Below are 21,889 nucleotides of genomic sequence, written 5' to 3'. Positions count from 1 at the left end.
GGCTGGTAAGTTTTGTCAAATACTTCCGGGTTTTGTAGCGGGGTCAGTAAAACTTAATGAGCTGAAAAACCAACCTGCACACACACACACACACCTAAGGTCTCATGACCTCATGGAGGTCTCATGGAGGATGCCCTCTCTGGAAACCACGGGCTGAATGATAAGATAGAGACAAATAAAACTGGATTTATTGTCTTATGAGTCACAACTATCTCCATATCCCCAACGACACTTTCCCATCACATCTAATTTGCAGGTAATACATAGAGGATGTGATATAAAATGTAATCAAATGGGTGGAGACATTTTTCCATGAAGCCATTTTATTAGCAAAGTTGTCACACAGTGGCTGACTACCTCGCCATCCTTTCTACTTTAGCATTATGAAGTGAAGTACATGTAGGGCATCACTCAATAGAGACTCCGTCAGCTCAGTCTAGCAGCCCTAACATACAGTTACGTTTTTTAACAGGTCTATGTGACAGACATTTTGAAGCAGAGTAGACAGGAAATCATGATGACTAGTTTATGTTTTCTTTAAACTAGGGCAGGGCGGTATGGATGAAATCAAATATATTTTTGACCACAAGATAGATATTGCAACAATATTATAGAGCTGACTACAGATGCTTTCACAAAATATTTACACAATGAGATATGATGACCAAGTGGGTAAAGGCAAATAATAGAACAGCTAGGACAATCTGGTAAATTCAGAAAATTGCATCACTTTATTGTAATGCAGTCTTTAAAACCAGGAAAGGACAACACCTACGATATTACGATATCCAAAATCTGAGATGATATCTAGTCTCATATCACGATATCGATATATCATTATATATTGCCCAGCCCTAATTACAATGACAAATTTTCATCCTCATATTTTATTATGTCAAGCAAATTGTCTTTATTACACAAAATACCCAAATAGTTCTGATGAAAGTATTGCCCACTTTTGTTGCTGAGGAATGAATATTCCAGAGCTCGATGTTCGCCTCCCTAAAATATCCCTAATGTCCAACTTGGATTAGCCCAGTATTTTTAGAAAATCTCTATAGAGTCACAGTGCAACATGAACCCTGAACATGTGTAAGCAGCAGGTCAGTCATTTAAACAGCACCACAGGGCTAAATACCGGCCTCGCAGTACATTCAATCCATTCCACATCTGAACTGAAACAACTCCCAAGGAAAGAGAAGGGAACCAGAACATTGGATCTCAACAAAGGCAGCGTACACACACGCCCATGTATACAGTTGCAAATACGCATCATCCCATCATATTCTGCATAAAACGTTAAACTGTCTCGCAGCAACAATCAATACACATTTATCCTTCAAGTGGAGTGCAAATAACATTACTTGAATTAATTATTACATGTTATACTGTTAAAGTATTCTTAGAAAAATCAATAAATGTATTAGCTAAGAGGAGAATCTTATTCTTATAGTATTAAGCAACTGCACTAGCTAAAACCCAGACGCAGCTATTCCTAACTATCATGAATGAACTCTTTAGTCCAGCATGTTGATATGTTGAAGCAGTATTGTAAATTTGTACACACAGGGGAGCGATTTAAGCCTTTTCTACGATAAAGCATATACGATTCTGTTTCTGGTGTTTATACCTTTTTGTACTCACTTTAACAGTCACAAGATTCAATTATGACATTGTAAAAAGTGCTCAAATTTAAGTCAAATAAAATCAGCAATGGAAATTTATAAAATTGCGCTTATTAGTCCAGGTAAAAAAAATAAATATCAGCATAGGATATAGCATAAAGAAGTCCTTCTTCTTCCCACAGAACACTTCTGAGACGCATCCCACAATTGAAGTTCCCGGATGTCCATACGCCTCCCTATTGCTTTTCATTAGGCTGATGTTGTTACATCAGTGATAAATGCTTGAAAAGTGTGATGTGCCAAAAAAAAAAGATCAATATATCTATAAAACTATGCTCCTTGATGCGGACGAGGCCTATTAGGGATGTGTGGGTGAAAGCGTGAAGTCCCAGGGTGGCTGCCAGGTGTATCCTGCTTCGGGGCTTTCAGTAAGGCAGCGGGATCAGAAGCAAGGATGCCCCCTGCTGTATGGGAGGTGTTAGTGGAGGAGGCGTTGACCACCAGTTCAATTTTCCCCTCCAGTTTGACCAGCCGTGTCAGAATGTCGTCCAGTAACACCGCAATAGTCCTCTTCAGATCAGCTGTGTGTATGTGAAAAGAGAAGAGAAAGAAAGAGAGAAAACCAGAGTGAGTAAATTAATATAGTATTTTGATGTTGATGAAATACAGTAATAATCACATGAACTGCCCAGAATTCTTCTAAAATGGTTACCGTAACCAGCCATGGAGGTTCCTTGAGGCCCACCAGGTGCATTCTGGTTCTCCTCTGTCAGGACCTTGACATATCGCCGACTAAGCTCCAGAATCTCCTCACGTAGCTCGGCGCTGCTCTGATGACGAGGCTGCTGCACAGTGTATCGCAGCAGCATGAGTCCCCACACCAGGCCGAATAGCAGCAGCAGCACACTCAGCTTTTGGGACATGTTTCTACGCAGGAATGTGCCCAGCATGGTACTGGGGATGGCAAAGGGGAGGGAAGCTGCAGAGGCCTGGTGGAAGCTGAGATCTCGTCTTGGATGTGAAGACACAAATTATATAAGTGTGATAATTACTCGATTCCTATAGGACAAATTCTCTTTTCTGTTGTCTGTATCCACAGAAGCCAAAAGTCAAAGTCCACTACATATCATTCCTCAGGCTGGTATAGATTTGCTCAAGTGAACTCTAGCAGGATATGTGTGAAGAGGTGATGAGAAGGCGCTGAAAAAGAGCAGAGGCCTGGAAATGGAACCAGAAGGAGGTTGACACCCACAGACACCGTCAGTCAGGGGTTTTTGGAAAGGTGCTTTGGTTGCAAGATGTTTAGCACCAATTCACCAACGCAGATCAGGTGCTCAGACAGGGTGTCAGCAGACATTGTGGACTGTCTGGGGAATTAGATAAAGCAACAGAAAAAAACAAAATGAGCAAGAGGAAAGGAACACATGAACCACGCAAACATTAGAGTATAACCTAGATGTTTAAAATAGCTTAAAAGACATGATTTCAGTTTCCCTGCACTTAAGTCATGAACAGGGGGGGAAATCCAAAATTTTGCATTGCAGCAGCACCTTACAGTTTCACTCCTGCTGAGCATTGTGGTTTTACTCAGAATGACTGCAAGGATTTCTGCATGGATAAACACACAAACTTTTATGAATGTGCTGGATAAAGGGCAAAATTCACTTCATCATTATTGGCAAGGAGGTGAAGGCTAGATCAAAGTGGCTTCCTAGCTCTGGGTCAGGGTGCACAATAGCCCACTCATCAACAAATCTTTTTCAACCCTCTTAGGCCAGAAACTTGATTACCAGTTTAGATTTCATGGGACCCATTTTGCAGCTCAAGATAGGAGACACAGCAACAGACAGAAGCACAGAGCGCATTTGGTTTCTTATCCCACCCTCACAATGGTCACTGGACTGACAAATAGCTTGTGAGTTGACCGTGCACATGCAGGTGAAATTAGGCGATTATTTCTCCGTTTTCACAACTTTGTCACCAGGTTCATTCTCTGCACTCTCTCTTGGGTGTGGGAGTGTCACTTCCTATTGGGGTCAGACAGGGGCCACTGACTGAGGGAATAAATTATGAAAAGAAAGGTAACAGAATCCGTTTAACAGTGCTTCACAGTCTCTGACCACACACACACACGTCCTATGACTTGGGCACTACTATGTATCATCAGATAAATAGTGTACATAGTTTATCATTTATACAAATATTGTATCTCTGTGTTTTTCTAGAGAGGAACAAGACAGCAAATTGCAATGACTTCATGCAGTAACAGTTGAAAGCATCCAGGAAGCAAAGCAAGCTCATAGTCACACCACCCCACACCCAAGAAGAAAGCTCTGCCATGCACTTTTTGGGTGGTGCAGCCCCTTTAGCTTCTGTTCTTAAACAGCAGCTGAAAAATGTCTCTCACAATAAGATTATAGGATGTCATATTGTCACATTTTTAAATAATGAATGATTGAAAGAAAGCCAAACCTGACAATTAAAAAAAACAAACTAGTTAACAGACACCACTCCTAATATACTTTATGCACAGTCAGGTACAGAAAATATGTCTGGCTTAAGTTTACCCTATGTGTGATAAGCGCTATGTTTACAGATAAGCTTGAGCATTCCAGTCCTGGGGCAGAAAAGGAAAACAATCATGTTGGGTTTTTATATGTCAGACAACAGATGATTTCCATCTTAATTAGGCACTTGTTGACACTTGTTGACACCCAGAAGACTTTTGCCATTCAATCCAGACTCCACTATCATGGCAGGGTATTCGCCAGGCCTGGTCATTGTTCTTTGAAAAGGCTCACCATTTAAGCCACAGCTTCAGACAGTGAATGCCCCACTGATTTAGAAGACTGTGAATATTGTGTACTACCTGATGAGATGGTTGACAGTGATACAGCACGTAAGAATATCTAATCTAGGGGTTAAATTTTGACCACGACAGCTATCACACGTGATCCAGCAGCTGCTAGTCTCACCCACAGACTTACTAGACTTAATCAGATGACTTTAAGAGCATGAACTAAAAACTGAAAAGTCAACAGAGTCATGGTAGAGGAAGTAAAAAATATGATGATTTAGATGCAGTGCATGGTAACATTGAGACTACTACAGCAATCATAAACATAGTCATGACAATAACCTACATAATTACAACTTGGCTACATGATGACTTGCTGAACATTTGGTTATAATTACGCAATGCCAGTTAAACAAATACACGAAGAGTAAACTAATCAAAACAGCGCCGGCATTAAAAAAAGCACGAATTTGGGATAGTTTAGATTTAGTTTCAAGTCTTTTTATTACCTGTCACATGTCGTTTAAATGAATGTCAGCAGCTGCTCATAGGTCAGCAGAGAAGCACAGCTCTCCAACTCCACTAACAGTTAGCTCGACATGTTAGCTACGGCAAACCTCAAACTTGTCAGTCAACAAACAAACGTAGTTTATCCCAACCAAAGCTGATAATGTACCCCAACGTGTTCTTTGAGAAGCTATTTTTGGGTAAAACAGCAATTACCAGGTTCCAGGGAGTCACGGACGAAGCGCCTGAGAGCTCCAGCCGCTACCTCTGGCTGACACTGAATGATGCTTGTTGTTTGGCAACCCTGGTCTGTCGTTACTGACGCTAAGAGAAAATATCTTAGGCAGCCCGCTGTCTCCGTTTAAAAGTTAGCTACCTAGCCCGATATTGAGCTGTTTGTCCACTCTGGTATCCATTTGGCTTCTGCTCCTACGTACTCGGAAACGATGTGGTCTGGTCTAATGTAGGCTAAAGTCGGCAGCTGCGATTACAAACATGCAACTGTGCTGCCCGTCATGGTTCCCCTGAACGTTCCCTGCGTGCGTCACTGCTACGGCATTGTGGGAGATGTAGTCATACCGCGTTCTCTATGCAGTTAAAGGCAAAAGAAAGAACAGGCAAATTGTATTGTTTGCAAACCAAATACTAGCTTGATTTTAGTTTAAACACGGTTTAGTAAAATGACAGATTAGGGTTAACTTGTTTTCTCTCTCTCTCTGTCTGTCTTTTGTGTGTGTGTGTGTGTGTGTGTGTGTGTGTGTGTGTGTGTGTGTGTGCGTGTGTGTGTGTGTGTGTGTGTGTGTGTGTGTGTGTGTGTGTGTGTGTGTGTGTGTTGCAGTGCACTTTGCAGCCGTTAGAGGGACCAACGACAATTTCCATGGCAACGCTGATGGTAAACAGTAGTTGTGTTCTGTGTGAGAGGAGAAATAACAGCCTTAAGTTTGTTTGTTAATTAACAATGGAGACAATAGATCTCGACGAATCAGCCTTAAAAGCAGTGGATGAGTATTGGGAGTACAGAAGGTTTGTCTTCATGTTTCTGCAGGCTGTTCCTCTAGCCTATACTATAGACTACTGACTTTTCTTATCTCTAAACCAGCATCAGCATGTGACAACTACAGATAAACTGATGCAACCTAACAGCTAAAATACAATATAAATGCAGACTGTTTGAATTTACATCTGTAGCTAACCCTTTTTTTTTTAAATTATAGGCTGTACAACTTATAGTAGCCTATTTAATGGTGTTTTTTCTCTTTCAGGATCGTAGGTGATGATGATGGAGGCAAACTGTTTACTCCAGAGCAATATGAGGAGTACAAGAGGAAAGTGCTCCCTCTACGATTGAAAAACAGGCTTTATGTGAGCTTTGGGGTACCAGGAGGTAACGAATGTAAACTCATTGGCCCTGAGACACAGTGCTTCTGTACACACAGGTAATACATTACACTATAAGACATGATATCAGACATCCTTCACTCCTACACACAATCACACAAATAAATATGTGCTCTTTCAGATATAAGCAACACAAGACAGACTTTGAAGTTGTTCCCTCTGAGCGACCCTTGGCTCTACCGTGCCAGTCCAGGGGATGTCATTGTTCTGCCTACCTGTATGTTCCCCAGTTCGGGTCAACACCTGTCCGTTGCAGGTGTAAACACTTACCCCATGATCACAGTGAAGCTACTGGATATTTGTGCAAGAAATGTTAGTCTGAAATCCTTTCTTTATTAGTTCACTGTACAGATTCATAAAGACACTACACACCCAAGAAGATTTTCACACAGAGAGATTTTTGTACTTTTTCAGGTACCTGCACTGGGTTCCAGAGCTCCTACATCTGTGGCTGTGGCCAGCCCAGCTCTGCCCACCTGACCCTGGCAAGTAGAGTCAACAGGGGTCTGCCTTGTGTTGAAAAACACTGAATAAGTATAATTTGCCATAAAATCAGTATAATGTTTTTTCTATTTTGGCAGGTTGAGACAAAACTAGAGAGGGAGGCTCAGGATCGGCCAGTAGGCAGGGATGTCCCTTATGCTGCCATGGGGGGTCTGACTGGGTTCAGCTCCTTGTTGGATGGATACCTCGCTTTGGAAGCCAGTAGCTCAGGTGAGTTAGCAGCATGCACCGTCATTGAAGACTAAATGTGACGACTCAATCTCTGTTTGCACTGAATAGCTACAATGACAAATCTGTCCTAAAATGGATTTGTGTACGCATGTGTGGTATATGAAAGATGCCCCCTGCCCTATGCCTGGAATGCTGAGTGTGGATTATTCCATGCACGGGTAGTCACACCAGCAATAACCCAATACCATTCAAGCCATTTGTCCACCCAATTTCTTTTATTCATTGAACCAATTTTGGTGATCAGGCCTTTAAAAATGGAGACTAGTGTAGGTGTATGCATACACTGTAATAAAAGTGAAGAAAGTTCCCTTTAGAGACATGTGGGGGCAGCAAAGAGCAGCACTGCATGCATGTTTTATACACATGGTTGCAGATGAGGGATTTGTTCAGGTAAAAAGTGTATAGTAAAGACCACATATCATATATCCCTTAGACTTCACCACCACATTGCTTTTTACCCAGACAGTAATGCAGTAAAGCTGTGGATACTACAAAATGTGTGCATTTTATATTGTTTAAAGATAAATGTATCTAATTTCTTTGGAAACATATTGTATATCGGATGTAAGATGGCATGCTCATACTGAGATCCTCAACAAATGTACATTATAAAGCAATAAAGCTTACATTTAAGGGAAACATTTAGTCATAATGTGTCAATGTGGAAAAACTGAAATGCAAATGCAATAAAGCATACCAGTTAAAACTGCTAATGATATCAGAGGGTATCTGAAAAGTAATTACCTCTCCTGAAAACCACAGGGGTTTACTCAACTATTGAATGTGTGACATTCATTTCATAAATTTAGACCTTTATGGTCACAACATTCAGCACACACAGTGGTACTGAGTTGATCTAATGTTGAAACACTGTAAGGTACAAGATCAGGTTAGCCATCATATTTTATTTTAAAGTTATCACTCAGTAAATAGTTTTTTCCTTAATTGAGGGGAAAGTGGTGAATCTTTGGGTTGATCTGTTGTATTATAAACAAATTTAACTTTCACCCGTGACTGTAAAAAGAAATAAATTCTATAAAATGTAAAACTTTTGGTTGTAGTTTTAATACCATCAGTGCTCCAGATCCTGTTATAGTTAGTGCTATGCCGTCACATCTTTCCATAATCTCAGTTTATCTTTTTCAGATCAAGACAGAGAAGATGGCTGCCAGCAGAGAGGCTCATCATCAAAGAGCAACCAAGCGTCTTGTAAAGCATCTAACTCTATTCACTGTAAGATGACCACCAAACAGTGAAATGCAACATTACATTACCACCTGTCACTTCTGTCCTTTGGATACTGGCCAATTATGATTTGCCAGAGCAAATAAATCCTTACATTCTGCTGATCTCTTTCCTTTAATCTTGTCCAAAGCTTAAGAATTCGACTTTTGCACAGTTGAATGGCGGGGGTTTTGTGGGTTTTTTTTGTGTGTGTTTTGTTTTTGAGTGATGTGTCTGTCTTTGTCAATGTCGTGACAGTGTGATACAATCAGTTAGCAACTGAAGTGATTCAGTTCAAAAGCTAGTTTGACAGAGACTGATTTTACTTGAATATTCCAGTATTGTTTTTTTTAAAAGCTTTCTTAGCAATACCTCAAATTTCCCTCTTGTTTCAATAACTGGACAGTTCACACATTTGAGGTTTCTATGATTGATGTTCTCTTATGGAGAGAAAGCCACCCACTCAATATGTCACCAAAATAACAGCTACGTGCTCAGTGATGAGCGCAGCTTTTAATTTACAGATAGATGTACTGTCTCCGATTGATTAATCCCATTCCTCACGGCAGATCAGCAGTGATGAGAGCTGATTTAATCCACGCAGTGAATGGAGATTGAAGCAGGTCATGTTTTCTCCTTTGGCAACCCACTTTCCAACGTCTTTAACTGAGAAATAAAATTAACGGGAATATAAATGAGGATTCACTCCCACTCAAATGTTCCCACTATAAGAATGACAAGTCACAGAGGATCAGCATCCGCACTGATGTCGGCCAGTGCATCTCAAATCACCTGTATTGTGATGCCAGCTGTCTCCCAAGGGAGCTGCATTTGTTGTGTGTGTGTGTGTATGTATGTGTGTGTATATGTGTGAGAGAGAGAGAGCTGAACAGGTGGTCTTGATGGAAAGGAACTAGGGCTATGCCTGAAGGATGGCATGGATGCACCTGGGTCTCTGCAGCTTAGTGCTGAAGAGGAAGCAAGTGGAAGGGATCTCATCTGAAAGCTGACACTTCATATTCAGTGTGTATCTACGATGACCATCGCATCAGGTTTCCACAAGATAAAGAATGCCCACACACACTGACGACCTTATACACACTTTAAACAAGTCATGTTTCCCCTTCGTTTCAGAGAAGAGTTTTATTGACTGCAAGAATCAAGTCCTTAAACAAAACACACACAAAAAACTTGACCTGTTTCCACTGCTTAATCCAAGACTTTTTTTTCTCAGAGGGGTAGGTGGAGTGGGACGGGGGTGAGAGAGAGGAAGAGCGAAAAACCCAATTAATTTAAAAGGCAAGGGCCTGACACATTAGTCGTGCACAATTACAATTTAGGGTAATTGCCTCTCCATAGCAACCCCGTTTAGGAGGCAACAGGTAATTTATTTAGGCGATTGGTTGAAGGGAATGGCTACTACACTTCCCTTATCCCCATGGAAACCACGCCCAGCTTGACTGACAGATCCGACACTACACATCAGGAGGTGAGCACAAAAGATTAAATTGGCAATTACTGTGCAAGGAAACAGTTAATTACCCCAGTGACAGTTACAGTAAGCACACACTGACTTGAGACGAAGAACACACTCCCCTGATTTCCCCACAGACAGACAGAGAGGTAACAAAAACTCGGGCATGGAGTGACACAACAGTCTAGCAGACACTGACAAATCATTTGAAATCATTCTCTGATACTAAAAAAATACACTGTAAAGTAGAATTTCCAAAATGTTAAATAAATAAGCTGAGTCTCTTTTATTTATTGACAATGTAGTCTGAAAACAAAAAATCAGTTTCCCAACTGTTTTACTGAAACAAATTGCAAACTGTAGTTCCCTCCAGCTCTATGGAGTTTTAGTGCATCTATTAGTTAATTGGTTCACTCTCATAGTTCTCGTCAGCATTGTTTTCAGCCGCCACAGGCAGCTGTTTTCAGTACAATACCTGCCCAATGCCAGGCCATAGACAGATTAATTTAGCAGCTGGCAGGTAAATATTGTGGAGCATTTAGCAGCCAAAGAGACAGATATTTTCCTCAGAAGTTGGTGGAGACCAAAAACTGAGCTAAAAGAGATTGACTATTTGTCTTACAACCACAAAGTAGACACAAAGAGAGCTGCAAATTAACACTAATGTTGCTCTGTATCTGCTGGATGTTTGAATAGGCAACTGTTTGCTAACAAATTCACCACATCAACTTTATGTGCTGATCAATATTACAACTGTTTGTTTTTCTGCTGTCCCATGTGGCCAAAAACATCTGTCAGTGCAGGAAAAAAGCTGTTAATATCTTAATGATCTAGAAATATTATAGAATTAACATAACGTAATGATGGAGCACACTCTCCAAGGCTGTTGATTAACAGTATAATTTACCATGCCACATTTACATAATCAGATGTAATGTAGGGCATGCAGATAAAAACACAAAATTGATTTATCCCATTGCAACACAATATTTGTTCCAAATATGATTGTTGATCTAAACTGTTTCAAACATCCTCAAAAACAGATTTCCCCTGTTGTTTCAGACCATTCTCTTTCTTCTAAGCATCTTTCTTTGATGATCAGAAGAGTTATCCCATTTCCTTTTAAGGACAGATCTTGCTCTAACAAAACTACAGTTTGTTCTGTTTCTAAGAACAAAAAACCCATCACAATCTCCTGAAAGTGAAGCAAAATCCTACGTATGACTTTGACACATTGTGGTGGAAACAGTGGGAAACTGACAGTGCTGCGACTTCATAGAGGCTATGCTTCGAACCCCTCCTGTGTCGACAGACTCGGGGAGGAGGATGGAGAGCGAGTCGTGAGAAATGGATTTTGCTTTTTCACAAAGCAGTGTGATAAGAAAGAGAACGGGATGTCGTATAGCTGAGTTAAATCAATAGTAATGTTTGAGTAACAAAAGTGTGTTTAAACACATGCAGTCACTCACACCTACACACACATATATGTAGTATATATGCACATAAGCACATATTGACCCACTACATACTGTGTGAATGAGAGAATTATGAATAATGTTTTTAATGTTTGCGTGGGCCAGCGTTATCAGTACCACTTAACAATAATGCACTTGTAAATGGTTTATAAGTTGTTATATTGTAAAAGGCATTAGAAATGGATCACAGGGTTTCCTATTACAGCTACAGTAAGCCATAAAATATGCTGGTACATTTTTCAGAAGGTGGTCAAACAGTCCAGGAGAGGATCTTATGTCTGATTCATTTAATAGCAGATGGATTCTTCAATAACCTGTAAAAACTTGACTATCAGTCAACTGGGTCATTTATGAAATCTGTTCCCCTTTTGTGGAAATGATTATTAATTGGACATGAGTCAGAATCCAGGTAAATTAAAAAAGTTACATTTGTTTAAAAAAAAGAGAAAGGAAAAAAAAAGAAAGAAAGAAAGAAAATAGTATACTATCTATTTGTATTCTGGACCTAAATAAATATTGTCCTTTTGAATACTTAAAGTAAGTTTGACATTTTGGGGATTAAGCTTATTTACTTTCTAGCCAAGAGCATGAGGAGAAGATGGATACCACATTTGCCCATTAAATATGATACTACAGCCAGCAGCCAGTTAGCATATCTTTGCATAAGAACTGGGAAAAAGGGGAAAAGAGCATGCTTGGTTCTTTCCAAAAGCAACAAAATCTGCCTACTAGCACATCTTAAGTCCCCTTAAATAAACAAACAGGATATAAAGTTTTAATTAGTGAGCTTTAGAGTATTGCTACTATGTAGATAAGTTCCAAAGGTAAGCTGCTGACTGTAGCCTTACATTTAATGGATATGACAGGGTTATCAATCTTCTTATTTAACAAAAAAGCAAATAAACATATTTTTAAAAATATCAAGCAACCCGTCATAACACATTAAAGTATAGGTTCACAATTTTTGAAGTCAGTCTTTAAACGACAATCAGGTGCACATGTAAGCACCGAAACATTTTTTTTTTCATTGCTGTAATCATTTGTCCTGTTATTATTGGCCATTAAGTGATCCCTTTCTAACATGTCTCCAATATACGTGACGGGAGACAAAATCAACTATTCATCTGAAGCTAATAAGAGGCTTCAACAGACTGACTTAGAAAAAAAGTCGGTATCTTCCAAAGTTAGCTTCCCCCTTTTATATTTCCAAGTCTCAGCCTTTTGACCTGGTTTTGTTTCAAAGGGTCTCGATGAAGAATGTCTGAAGCACCACTTACAACCTAAACCAGATTATTGCTCTTTTTAATAACGGTATTGTACCTGTTATCAAAATGTACTTGCATTTTTCAAATGCTGCTTAAGTGAGAGGGAAAGTGTGCTCTTTAAGTGAATGTGCCCTTGTGTGTAACATTACGAACCCTTCCACAAGTTCCCTGAATAATAACAAATTAAACCTGGAAATGCCTTTAATTTGCAGAGTAAGTATTTGGACACATTCAGTGGCTGATTGACAGCCATGTGGAAAATTTTGTTCTTTCATGAATAGAGCACACTCTTGAGAATTGATGCTTTCAACTGCTTTCTAACGCATTAGATGGACTGCTTAATTCGTACATTTCCCCTCCATTATCAGGCTCCCCATCGGTGAGCCCTGCATCTGGCATGGTGTTTAATATGTTGGTAATATATTTAACATGGCTGTGCCAGTGGTTATCACATTTACACTTAAAACCTACCGTATGCTAAGTGGCTGGAAAAGTGCAGATAAATTCAAATGTTAAACCACAACAATGACGTCATTTGGACATCATGATTATGTGATTAATTTGTAGACGCTAATGCTGTGAGTCTTGAAAGCTTGTTAAAGGGTTAAGGATTTTAATAAGTGCTTAGTTTTTGGTCTTAGTTTTGCATGTTGTAGATTTTGGAAGTCATCTATCGAACTCAGATCTGGCACATTCAGACATCACATTCACCATAACCTTTAAGGGTAGTTAGAAATTCAATACCAATATAGTAGTTTACAATCCATAAACACATAGTCATCGAGTATTATTTACTAGGACTACCCATCAGTTTAAAATATTTGTAAATGATGATATTCATTAGAAAAAACATCTTGCAAGAAAAGACACTAAACTAAAAAATTAAAAATGAATGAATACACATGTAATAGTACTGAATTTTTAAAAATAATGATATAAACCTCCCTAAATATCCGTTAATATGTGATATATATCAGGTTCAGTAAAAACAGACATAACAGTGATGCTGATGATTTTTCTGGATGTGTCACATGCAGACTACGGTGATCTCACATCAGAAGGTCACAACAGTTAAACTAAACTGTAGTGCCAGTTGGACATGGTTACAACTTTCATCATGTTCCCTAATATCAAAGTTCAGGACTCTGACCTGCACGTCACACCTGAGCTGAATACAACGTGCCTCAGCTTGGTGACTTGACCTTCTGTCCACCTGTCAATCAAAACATCTCATACGATGCTTCTCTTGACGTTTGCTCTGCTTTAACCCCAGCGGGCGCAGATGTGGCCGAGGCACATTTACGCACACCGACACACACATACACACACACACGCACTTACACAGATCACAGCCAACAGCAGGAACAATGAGAAAAGAGGTAAGTTAAAACACAGAGAGCAGATAGGGTGACTTAAAGCAGTGGGAGCTTAATTAGAACGATAGAGGAACAAATGAGAGAGCGACAAAGAACATTCATTTCTTGTTATGTCCTGATTGAATAGTTTTCAGTATTGTACTTACTCTGAACTAAGAGTGGGTAAAAGCTTGTGTTCTCAGAGATGTTATATGTCTCAGTAATTGCTTGCAAAGGCTGTCAGTTATGTCAAATGCAAAACAAAGACACTTTGAGGACATGCTTGAAGTGTTGATCAGCTCAGAGATGAGGATAGTGGTAGTCCAATTTTGTGAAAACAACTAGATTGTTGTTGAGGCATTTGTGCAACATACAATTAAATACAATTCATTTATTTTCTATTTACCACAGATGCAGCACAACTCAGCACAAAAAACACAATTACCTTAAATTGTGTAAATGACCTTCAGTTTGAAGCTTCAGCCCATGTAGGGGGCTGCCGATGCTCTAAGTAATTAGTAGTGCTGGCTTACCAGAAGTAACAGAATGTCACCGTAGCACAATAGGATAGTCAAAGCAGCAATTTAGATGTCAGAGAAAGAGGTGTAATAGCCAAGAAAGCACCAAAGCTGTACGAGATTTAGCCTTTTTTTTCTCCATTTGTCTCCCCAGTCCGTTTGCATGCAACTTGCCTGAAAGAGAAGATACAGGCAGACTGCTTGTCAGTATTTCCTTTCAGTTTTTTACACACTGCAAATTTGAAATGTGTGATTCACAGCAGCAGAAAATTACCAGCCTTTTCATCTTAACAAATCTTTGGAGAGAACTTATTGTCCAAAGCAGGAGGCTGATGAAAGGAGGAGAAAACAAATTTGCATTTAAACTGCTTGTTCTGCAGAAGGATTTGCTCTGCGCAGCAGAAATGATTTCTGATAAGGAGAAACCAAGATCAGAGAAACTCTTTTTGTACATTTACCTAGAGGTGCATGTACAGTAGCGTTTTGCAGGGGCAATAATTTATTGTCATATTAATTGTGGCTGTTTTCATTTGTCTAATTAGCAACAACTGAGACTGTGCTGGTATCTATCTTTCTAATGGCATTGATATTATTAGTGCTGATGTTGATCAGAATTAATGACCATATTTCCCCCTGTCATTACTGCCATTTGTCTTCCTTTGAGCTGGAAAAATGGCGCCCTCTTCCTTTTTTGTGCCATACAGACATTCAGCAGAGATCTTCCAAAATCTGACCTGGTTGTCAGAACCATGTTAATTATAGAACATGTTGTAAATATTTAATGAACAGAATACTGGCTGAGACTAATTCCACCGCGAGCGTAGACTGATCCACTGTACTGTATGTGCACTGAGAGAGTAAAGCTGCAAAGAAGTCTTTAGGTAACATTTCCCAAATGCATGCTCATAAGTTGATTACACTGGTTAAATTATATGACTGTTTGTTGTTTTCTTATTTTTTAACTGTCAGACCAGGATAAGGCTGCCACTATTCTATTTTGTTCTTATTGTCAAAACATCCCATAAAAAGACTAAAATGAACAACTACTGAAGATGTAAATCTTTAAAAACAGGTCATAAATATACAGTTCATTTTTAACTCAATCATTTCCTAAAAGTGCTAGGCATATTAGTCATTGGCAAAAGTTCCTTAATCAGGAGTACATTTTGGATTTGTTGGGGACTATTTTCAGCTGTGGATTAATGATTACATGAGGGTGAGTATTTAAAGCAGCAGGAAGGTGTATGTGGGATTGACTCCAATTTAAAGGAAAAGGCTGGTTATTGTCCGTCTTTGTCAGACAAACCAAGAATGAACTCATAAACTAACAAGCATTGTGTGTGGATCCAAACCTTGATATATCTTACTATGTGCATCAGTGAGCCATGCTGCTGCACTGGGTGACGTGTTGCTTGGCCACAAAGATTTCAGTCACTTTACTTTCTTTAGAAACAGCTCCAAAGAATAATAACAATGGTCATGTTTTCAGTCTCCAGAGAGCAGTTCCTTGAAAGGAAGGTACTAAGCATATGCAGGAGCATGGCTTTGTTTACAGAGTTTCTCATGCTTGTTGTGTTACACGTCACAACCTCTTGATTTTGTAGTGCATTGTAAATAAGTAACGTTAGTGTGGTATAAATGCAGTAGAAAGACTGTTATGTATTCACGATCATTTTAATAATGTCTCAAAATGAATGTGATGTTCAATGTTTAGACCAATCTGCCAAATTTGTTTTCCAAGTTTCAGCTACATCATGTTTCTCTCTGTCTCTGACTGTAAAAAGGATGTTTGAGTCTTGCTGGCAAATATGCTGCTTAAAAAGTTCAAATTGGTGGTGGATTTGTCTAAACAATCCACTGTGTGTCAAGCAGACTGCGCTTAGTCTGGGATTCATCCACGATATTGTCAACATTTGGTTTCACCTCATACCAAGAGCACTTCCCGGGGTTGGGTTGAGACTACAGGCCTGTCTAAACTGAAGTTACTAGGGTAGATTGTGAGGATGAAGGAGTGCACATGGTCTGCTACAATATGTATGTGGTGCTCAACTGCTACTGAGGGGCCAAGATAACATTCCCCAACCATTATGAGTCTGTGCTGTTTATACTGGGCACAATGGATCAATGAATTCATGCTGTTTATGCATAATTGTGGCCCTATTATCAGCATGGAAATATTTTTGTTTTGTCAGGTCATTTCCACCCTTCAGTATTTTAGTGTTTAGCTGTTATGAGTATAACCTCACTTGGTCTTCTTCTATTTTAGCCAATCCACTTCAAGGTTCGATTCGAGAGTTGTATATTCAAACAATGCACAATTTGACAAATGCAGTTCCATGTCACTTTTCTCACTATTATGTTTTGGCAAACACTAACTGACCTCTCAACTTTGTCCATGTACTTCATACATCTGCTTCATTCACATGTCAGACACTTGCACAAGCTGGTTGCTTAAAGAAGGTGTTATACCTATTGAAGGGGCTCACTGAGTGTGCATGTTTTGCCTGAAGAGGACTAGAAGTTCTAATTCCTGCCTGTGAACATCGAGATTCAGTCATGACTTTGTACTCCGCGCTCACTCACTTGTGTCTCATTCCTCGTCTCCCTCTCAGCATCCTGTGTTATTCAAAAAAGCCCTTAACACATCCTCTGCGCAACTTAAAAAGCAGCAATGCTGAATAATGCTGATTTTGAGAGATTATATGGCAGGGAGCTGGTATACAAAAGGATTATGAATGGGAGGTAAATGAAGCACTCGGTGATACAGATTCATTTGAAGTGCTATTTGGGTTTTCTTATTAAGTGGGTATCTTGGAGATTGGGCTCTTCTTTGGCTGACGTGTCTCGATATTCAAATTAAGCCTTTTGTTCATGTTGAGTGTCCCAGTCTCCTTTTCCATCTGATGGAATGAACTGCAAAATGAAATTAGTGGACTGATTCAGTCAAACAGCATGTCAAAAAAAAAGAGCAAAGCGTTCATGTACATGTGAGTCTGTTTGAAATCTTTTTATTCCAGATCACCCGAGGCGTCATCATAGGAGCTTCTTTTGGTAAGAAGGCCGCCTATAAGATTCATTTGAAGTTCACCCACAATTTTATATTACTGCCATTCTTTTGTGACTTTAGATGGGATTATTGATCTCATTATGCAGAAGAATCACTACTTGATTGGGAGATAATTCATCCCCTTCTTCTTCTATAAAGAAGCCTCATAAACACCAAAACATCACACTCAATTTGTGTGTGTCAGTCTGTTCAACGTGTTTGAATGTGGGGCTTATTAAAAGTGTGTGTGTGTGTGTGTGTGTGTGTGTGTGTGTGTGTGTGTGTGTGTGTGTGTGTGTGTGTGTGTCTGTGTGTGTGTGTGTGTGTGTGTGTGTGTGTGTGTGTGTGTGTGTGTGTGTGTGTGTGTGTGTGTGATGCCAGGTTATGTTCACACACCTGCATCTGAGACAGAATATAGTGTTTGTTACTTTCACAACATAGTAATTTAAATCCGTCATTTCTAAAGGTATTAGTCTAATGCTCAACAGTGACTTTACAGTGAACTTATATTTTTTCATCATGTACAGTATTCATTGCAATGTGAACGTTAAATGTCTTATTTGGTTTTGTATCCCTTTAACATGTAATTGCAGCAGTTTGGATTGGCAACATAAAACAACTCAATCCCTATCGTCTTAATCTCACTGGAAACATTATTAAACATATTAACTCAATCTATTTTTAGTTTGTATTGTTATTTTACGTTTATTAAATTGATGTAAACAATTTTTTTAAACCAGACTAATGACAGCATCACCAATGACGTTCACATGGAGAAAGGCAGTGACTTGCGCTAAACGGAGCGCAGCTCTGACGCGTTTTCTGGCGCACACTGATATAAAACCCGCCGAGACCCAAGAGCCTAGAAGAGCAGAAGAGACGCTACAGGACAGCGCGCACATCTCCCTCTAACCGTCCGGGAATTGTAAGTACTTTGATATTTCATTTACAAAAGCATGACTTTGAATGACTAAAGTTATGTAAAGTCTCTCAACATGGCTTTTAACTATTCACTCTGCTGCAGTTGCAATACTAGTGATTCTTAGAGCTCTGTCACTATATGGTTGCATGTTTTTGTTTTCTCCGATCAACCAGAAAATTATTCTTCAAGAGGCATGAAAGCTTTTGCAGTGATAATTATGAGCTAAATAAATAGTATTCATTCTTAGACTTCAGAGGAAAAAAACGCTCATAGAAATACGTGTCCAAACAAGTGGACTCACAGTTGCTCCTCTACTATTCTTCAGATGCATCCTAACTTGGTGAGCTGGCTGGGGACACTGGGGTTCCTGCTGTGGGCGCTGCTTTGCCTGGGCACCCTGACGGAGGGTTACCCGGTGAAACCGGAGAACCCCGGGGAGGACGCCCCAGCAGAGGACCTGGCCAAGTACTACTCAGCCTTGAGACACTACATCAACCTCATCACAAGACAGAGGTGGGCGGACTAATTACACATCTGCAAGAATAGAATAGAATAGAATAGAATAGAATAGAATAGAGGCCAATTCAAAGAGCTGGAGTTCAGTCAGTGAATACTTTGCAATATTTTTCTGATGATTCTGTTCTACTGTACTTTATCCTACCGACTGGGGTACCTGCAGACCCCAAAGGTTTACTTTTTGTCATATCTCAAAGGTGTTTTTTTCTATCATTCTAATTTTTTATGACATTGTCATTCAACTTGTTCCTAATTACTTAAAATCATTGTTTTTTATTTCAGTTTTAATAAGTGATTAAAAAAAACAACAACATTGTATTGAGGTCCTGGGGATCCTCAGTCAAAGGCAACCAATGCAGCCTTTGCAGTTTTAATAGATGGAACTATTTATTGAGTTAATGTTTGCCATGGGTCCTAATTTAAAGTATCACACACTATCAGGGGGTTGGGGCAACTGTACCAGTCATTTTTAAAGCTTTGTGGAAAGATTGTTCATGCAATTTGTATCTAAGAAAAGTATTTATTTTAATTTTACACAATATGCAAATTAACTGTAACTTTCCTGAAATAATAATCATAACAATACATAACTAATAGGCTAATGTTTTGATAAGAAATAAGTTAACTGTTTGCTATGATGGTCCCCAGGGACCCCAGTTGGTATATAGTTGTATGTTAAATAGTTTGGTAGGATGAGGGTTAATTCTCCACATGTATAACAATTGCATGTAAAGAGTTATCAGATTTAAAAAATGTATTTTAATTTCAACTGTGCCTTAGTATATTCTTCATGTTTAAGCCATTGTCTCCCTCTATAACTCTAAATACTGCACCAATTACAAATGCTGCTGAGCAGTAATGCACTATTTTAATTGTGATGGATTGTTTATCCTCATAGGCTCCACAGAAAAATAATATATGGTTTCAAAATAAATGTACTTCTGTTTCTGCTATAATCCAACTAGACAACACTAGGAAACTTTCTCTGACAGGCATACAGGCAAATCTGAAAATGCAGCATCAAAAGTGGTTTTCAAAGAGACAGAAACAGGGAGCATATTGTTAAGTCCACCAGGAGTTTTGCTTGTTGGAGCTGCCAGTCTGAATTTTGCAGGTTTGGCTGCAGCTTTTCCTAAATCACACTCTCTCTCACACACCTCACAGAGCAGGGCACGTCCACTGCCTATTCACCACCTGTGAAAATGAAAAAAAGACCTGAGGTGAAATCACTGGCATGGTCAGCATGCCATGTCAAATTACCCCCGGATTTCAGCTTTCTTCTGAATGTCAGGGGCTGGGACGCCGCTGCAGGCGCTTAGACACCCATAGGGAGAAGCGCGCTGGCACAGCTTATCATCTGAGGAGCAGAAAAGGAAATATGACCACCTAGGATGCAACTCCTGTCTATACCTGCTGGGTCCACGTCTGACTGTGTTCAGTTTTCTCTGAGCTTATAATTGGACTTATGACATGAGGACATGCAGAGTAATAGGGCTCTGTCTTTATTTCTCTGTTTTCAACACTGCCAAGGCTCTTTGATCTTTTTCATTTGACAACCGAAAGGTATTAGTCTCTTCAGATTGATAAATCATCGATCTCTGTTTATCTGTCTGTCTGTGTTACTCTTTCTTTCTCTCTCTCTCTCTCTCTCTCTCTCTCTCTCTCTCTCTCTCTCTCTCTCTCTCTCTCTCTCTCTCTCTCTCTCTCTCTCTCTCTCTCTCTCTCTCTCTCTCTCTTTGTGTGTGTCTCAGGTATGGGAAGAGGTCCAGTCCTGAGATCCTGGACACACTGGTCTCAGAACTGCTGCTAAAGGAAAGCACAGACACTCTTCCACAGTCAAGGTGTGTGTGTGTGTGTGTGTGTGTGTGTGTGTGTGTGTGTGCGTGCGTGTGCGTGTGTGTGTGTTATTTTGAGTGCTACATTTGCTGTAACTCTCACATGAAGCTGACTTTTACCTTTTGTCCTCTCTCCCCAGATATGACCCATCATTGTGGTGATGATTTCATCAGTGCTGGCTCCACCTCACTGCCATTGGCATCCTCTGTCACTTCTTAACCTCCTACACCCAAAGACCACCCTGCCTCTGCCCTTTTTACCTCGATGAGCCACCACATATACTCAACCCCTCCTCCTAACCCATCAGCTACAGTCAAGACTGCTTCTAGTATGTGCCATAAAATTGTAAATAGTTTATTTGAAGTGGTCATCTGTGAATCGTACAAGTAAAGTGGGGGAGGGGCACGTTGATTGTATTGTTTAATTGTGCTATTAAAGATTCATTGTTTGAACAAAATGTACTTCCTGGCATCTTTTTGAAAGGCTGAACATTTTAATTGGTTTGAGGTATGTGATTTTGTTCACATTGCAGTTAGGGTGTGAATTCACTACACTCAGGCAAAAATGTCAAAGCAGTGGAGCGAAACAGTATACATATTCCATGCCACCCAACTGTCAGATTAGAGAGAACATTTGGTCCTGGGTGCTCTTATAATGTTAAAATGTTTCTTACAATAGTCTCCAGATACAGTTTGGTTCATCTCTCCCTGTGATCAGATCAAGTTTAGACTTGCTGTGCCACACCTTGCCTCCCAGCTACAACCAACATCTGTACCTAGCAGTTCTAAATCTCAGTGAGACTGGATAATGAAGCAAGTGCAAGAAAAGCACATTTAAACTGGGTCTAACAAGCATGACTGGTCCAATGAAAAGCTCTCACAGTCAAAAAACATCAGTCAATTTGAAGCTGCCAATTGGGTAGCTAATGGCGCTCTCTTGTGGCCATAAGAATGAGTACCTACTCTGAGACTAAATGAAGGGAGAAATGGCATTGCCACGGGCATTACTGCAATTATACGAGTGGTTAGCCTACCGCAGCCCGACATCACAAAGCACAAATCAGTTCAGTTAAGAGGCACTGCAGACACACAGTCTGCAATGGAAATGAGATACCCCAAAGGGTGGAAAAACATCCAAAAGAGCACCTCATGCAAACATTTCTGGAACAGGTATAGTGAGTGAAACAAGTGGCCATT

The 21,889-nt window shown here is 39.8% G+C and overlaps 3 protein-coding genes across 3 annotated transcripts; 2 read left to right on the top strand and 1 right to left on the bottom strand.

The window, feature by feature from the left end:
* Positions 1-244: 244 nt before the first annotated feature.
* ccdc126 (coiled-coil domain containing 126) lies at positions 245-5,425 on the bottom strand. The gene is made up of 3 exons (XM_062436622.1): positions 5,146-5,425; positions 2,338-2,992; positions 245-2,206 (listed from the first exon to the last, which is right to left on the bottom strand). Exons 2-3 carry the CDS (start codon positions 2,573-2,575, stop codon positions 1,956-1,958), a joined length of 489 nt encoding a protein of 162 aa, XP_062292606.1. The 5' UTR covers positions 2,576-2,992; positions 5,146-5,425; the 3' UTR covers positions 245-1,955.
* Positions 5,426-5,887: 462 nt separating this feature from the next.
* Positions 5,888-8,318, top strand: fam221a (family with sequence similarity 221 member A). The gene is made up of 6 exons (XM_062435442.1): positions 5,888-5,952; positions 6,192-6,365; positions 6,449-6,639; positions 6,742-6,812; positions 6,909-7,041; positions 8,209-8,318. Exons 1-6 carry the CDS (start codon positions 5,888-5,890, stop codon positions 8,316-8,318), a joined length of 744 nt encoding a protein of 247 aa, XP_062291426.1.
* Positions 8,319-18,666: 10,348 nt separating this feature from the next.
* Positions 18,667-20,854, top strand: npy (neuropeptide Y). The gene is made up of 3 exons (XM_062435537.1): positions 18,667-18,854; positions 20,609-20,698; positions 20,833-20,854. Exons 1-3 carry the CDS (start codon positions 18,667-18,669, stop codon positions 20,852-20,854), a joined length of 300 nt encoding a protein of 99 aa, XP_062291521.1.
* The last annotated feature ends 1,035 nt before the right edge of the window (positions 20,855-21,889 follow it).

This window comes from Scomber scombrus, chromosome 16 (genome assembly GCF_963691925.1).
Source record: "Scomber scombrus chromosome 16, fScoSco1.1, whole genome shotgun sequence".
Lineage (NCBI taxonomy): Eukaryota > Metazoa > Chordata > Actinopteri > Scombriformes > Scombridae > Scomber > Scomber scombrus.
This window is presented reverse-complemented; position numbering and strand designations above follow the sequence as displayed.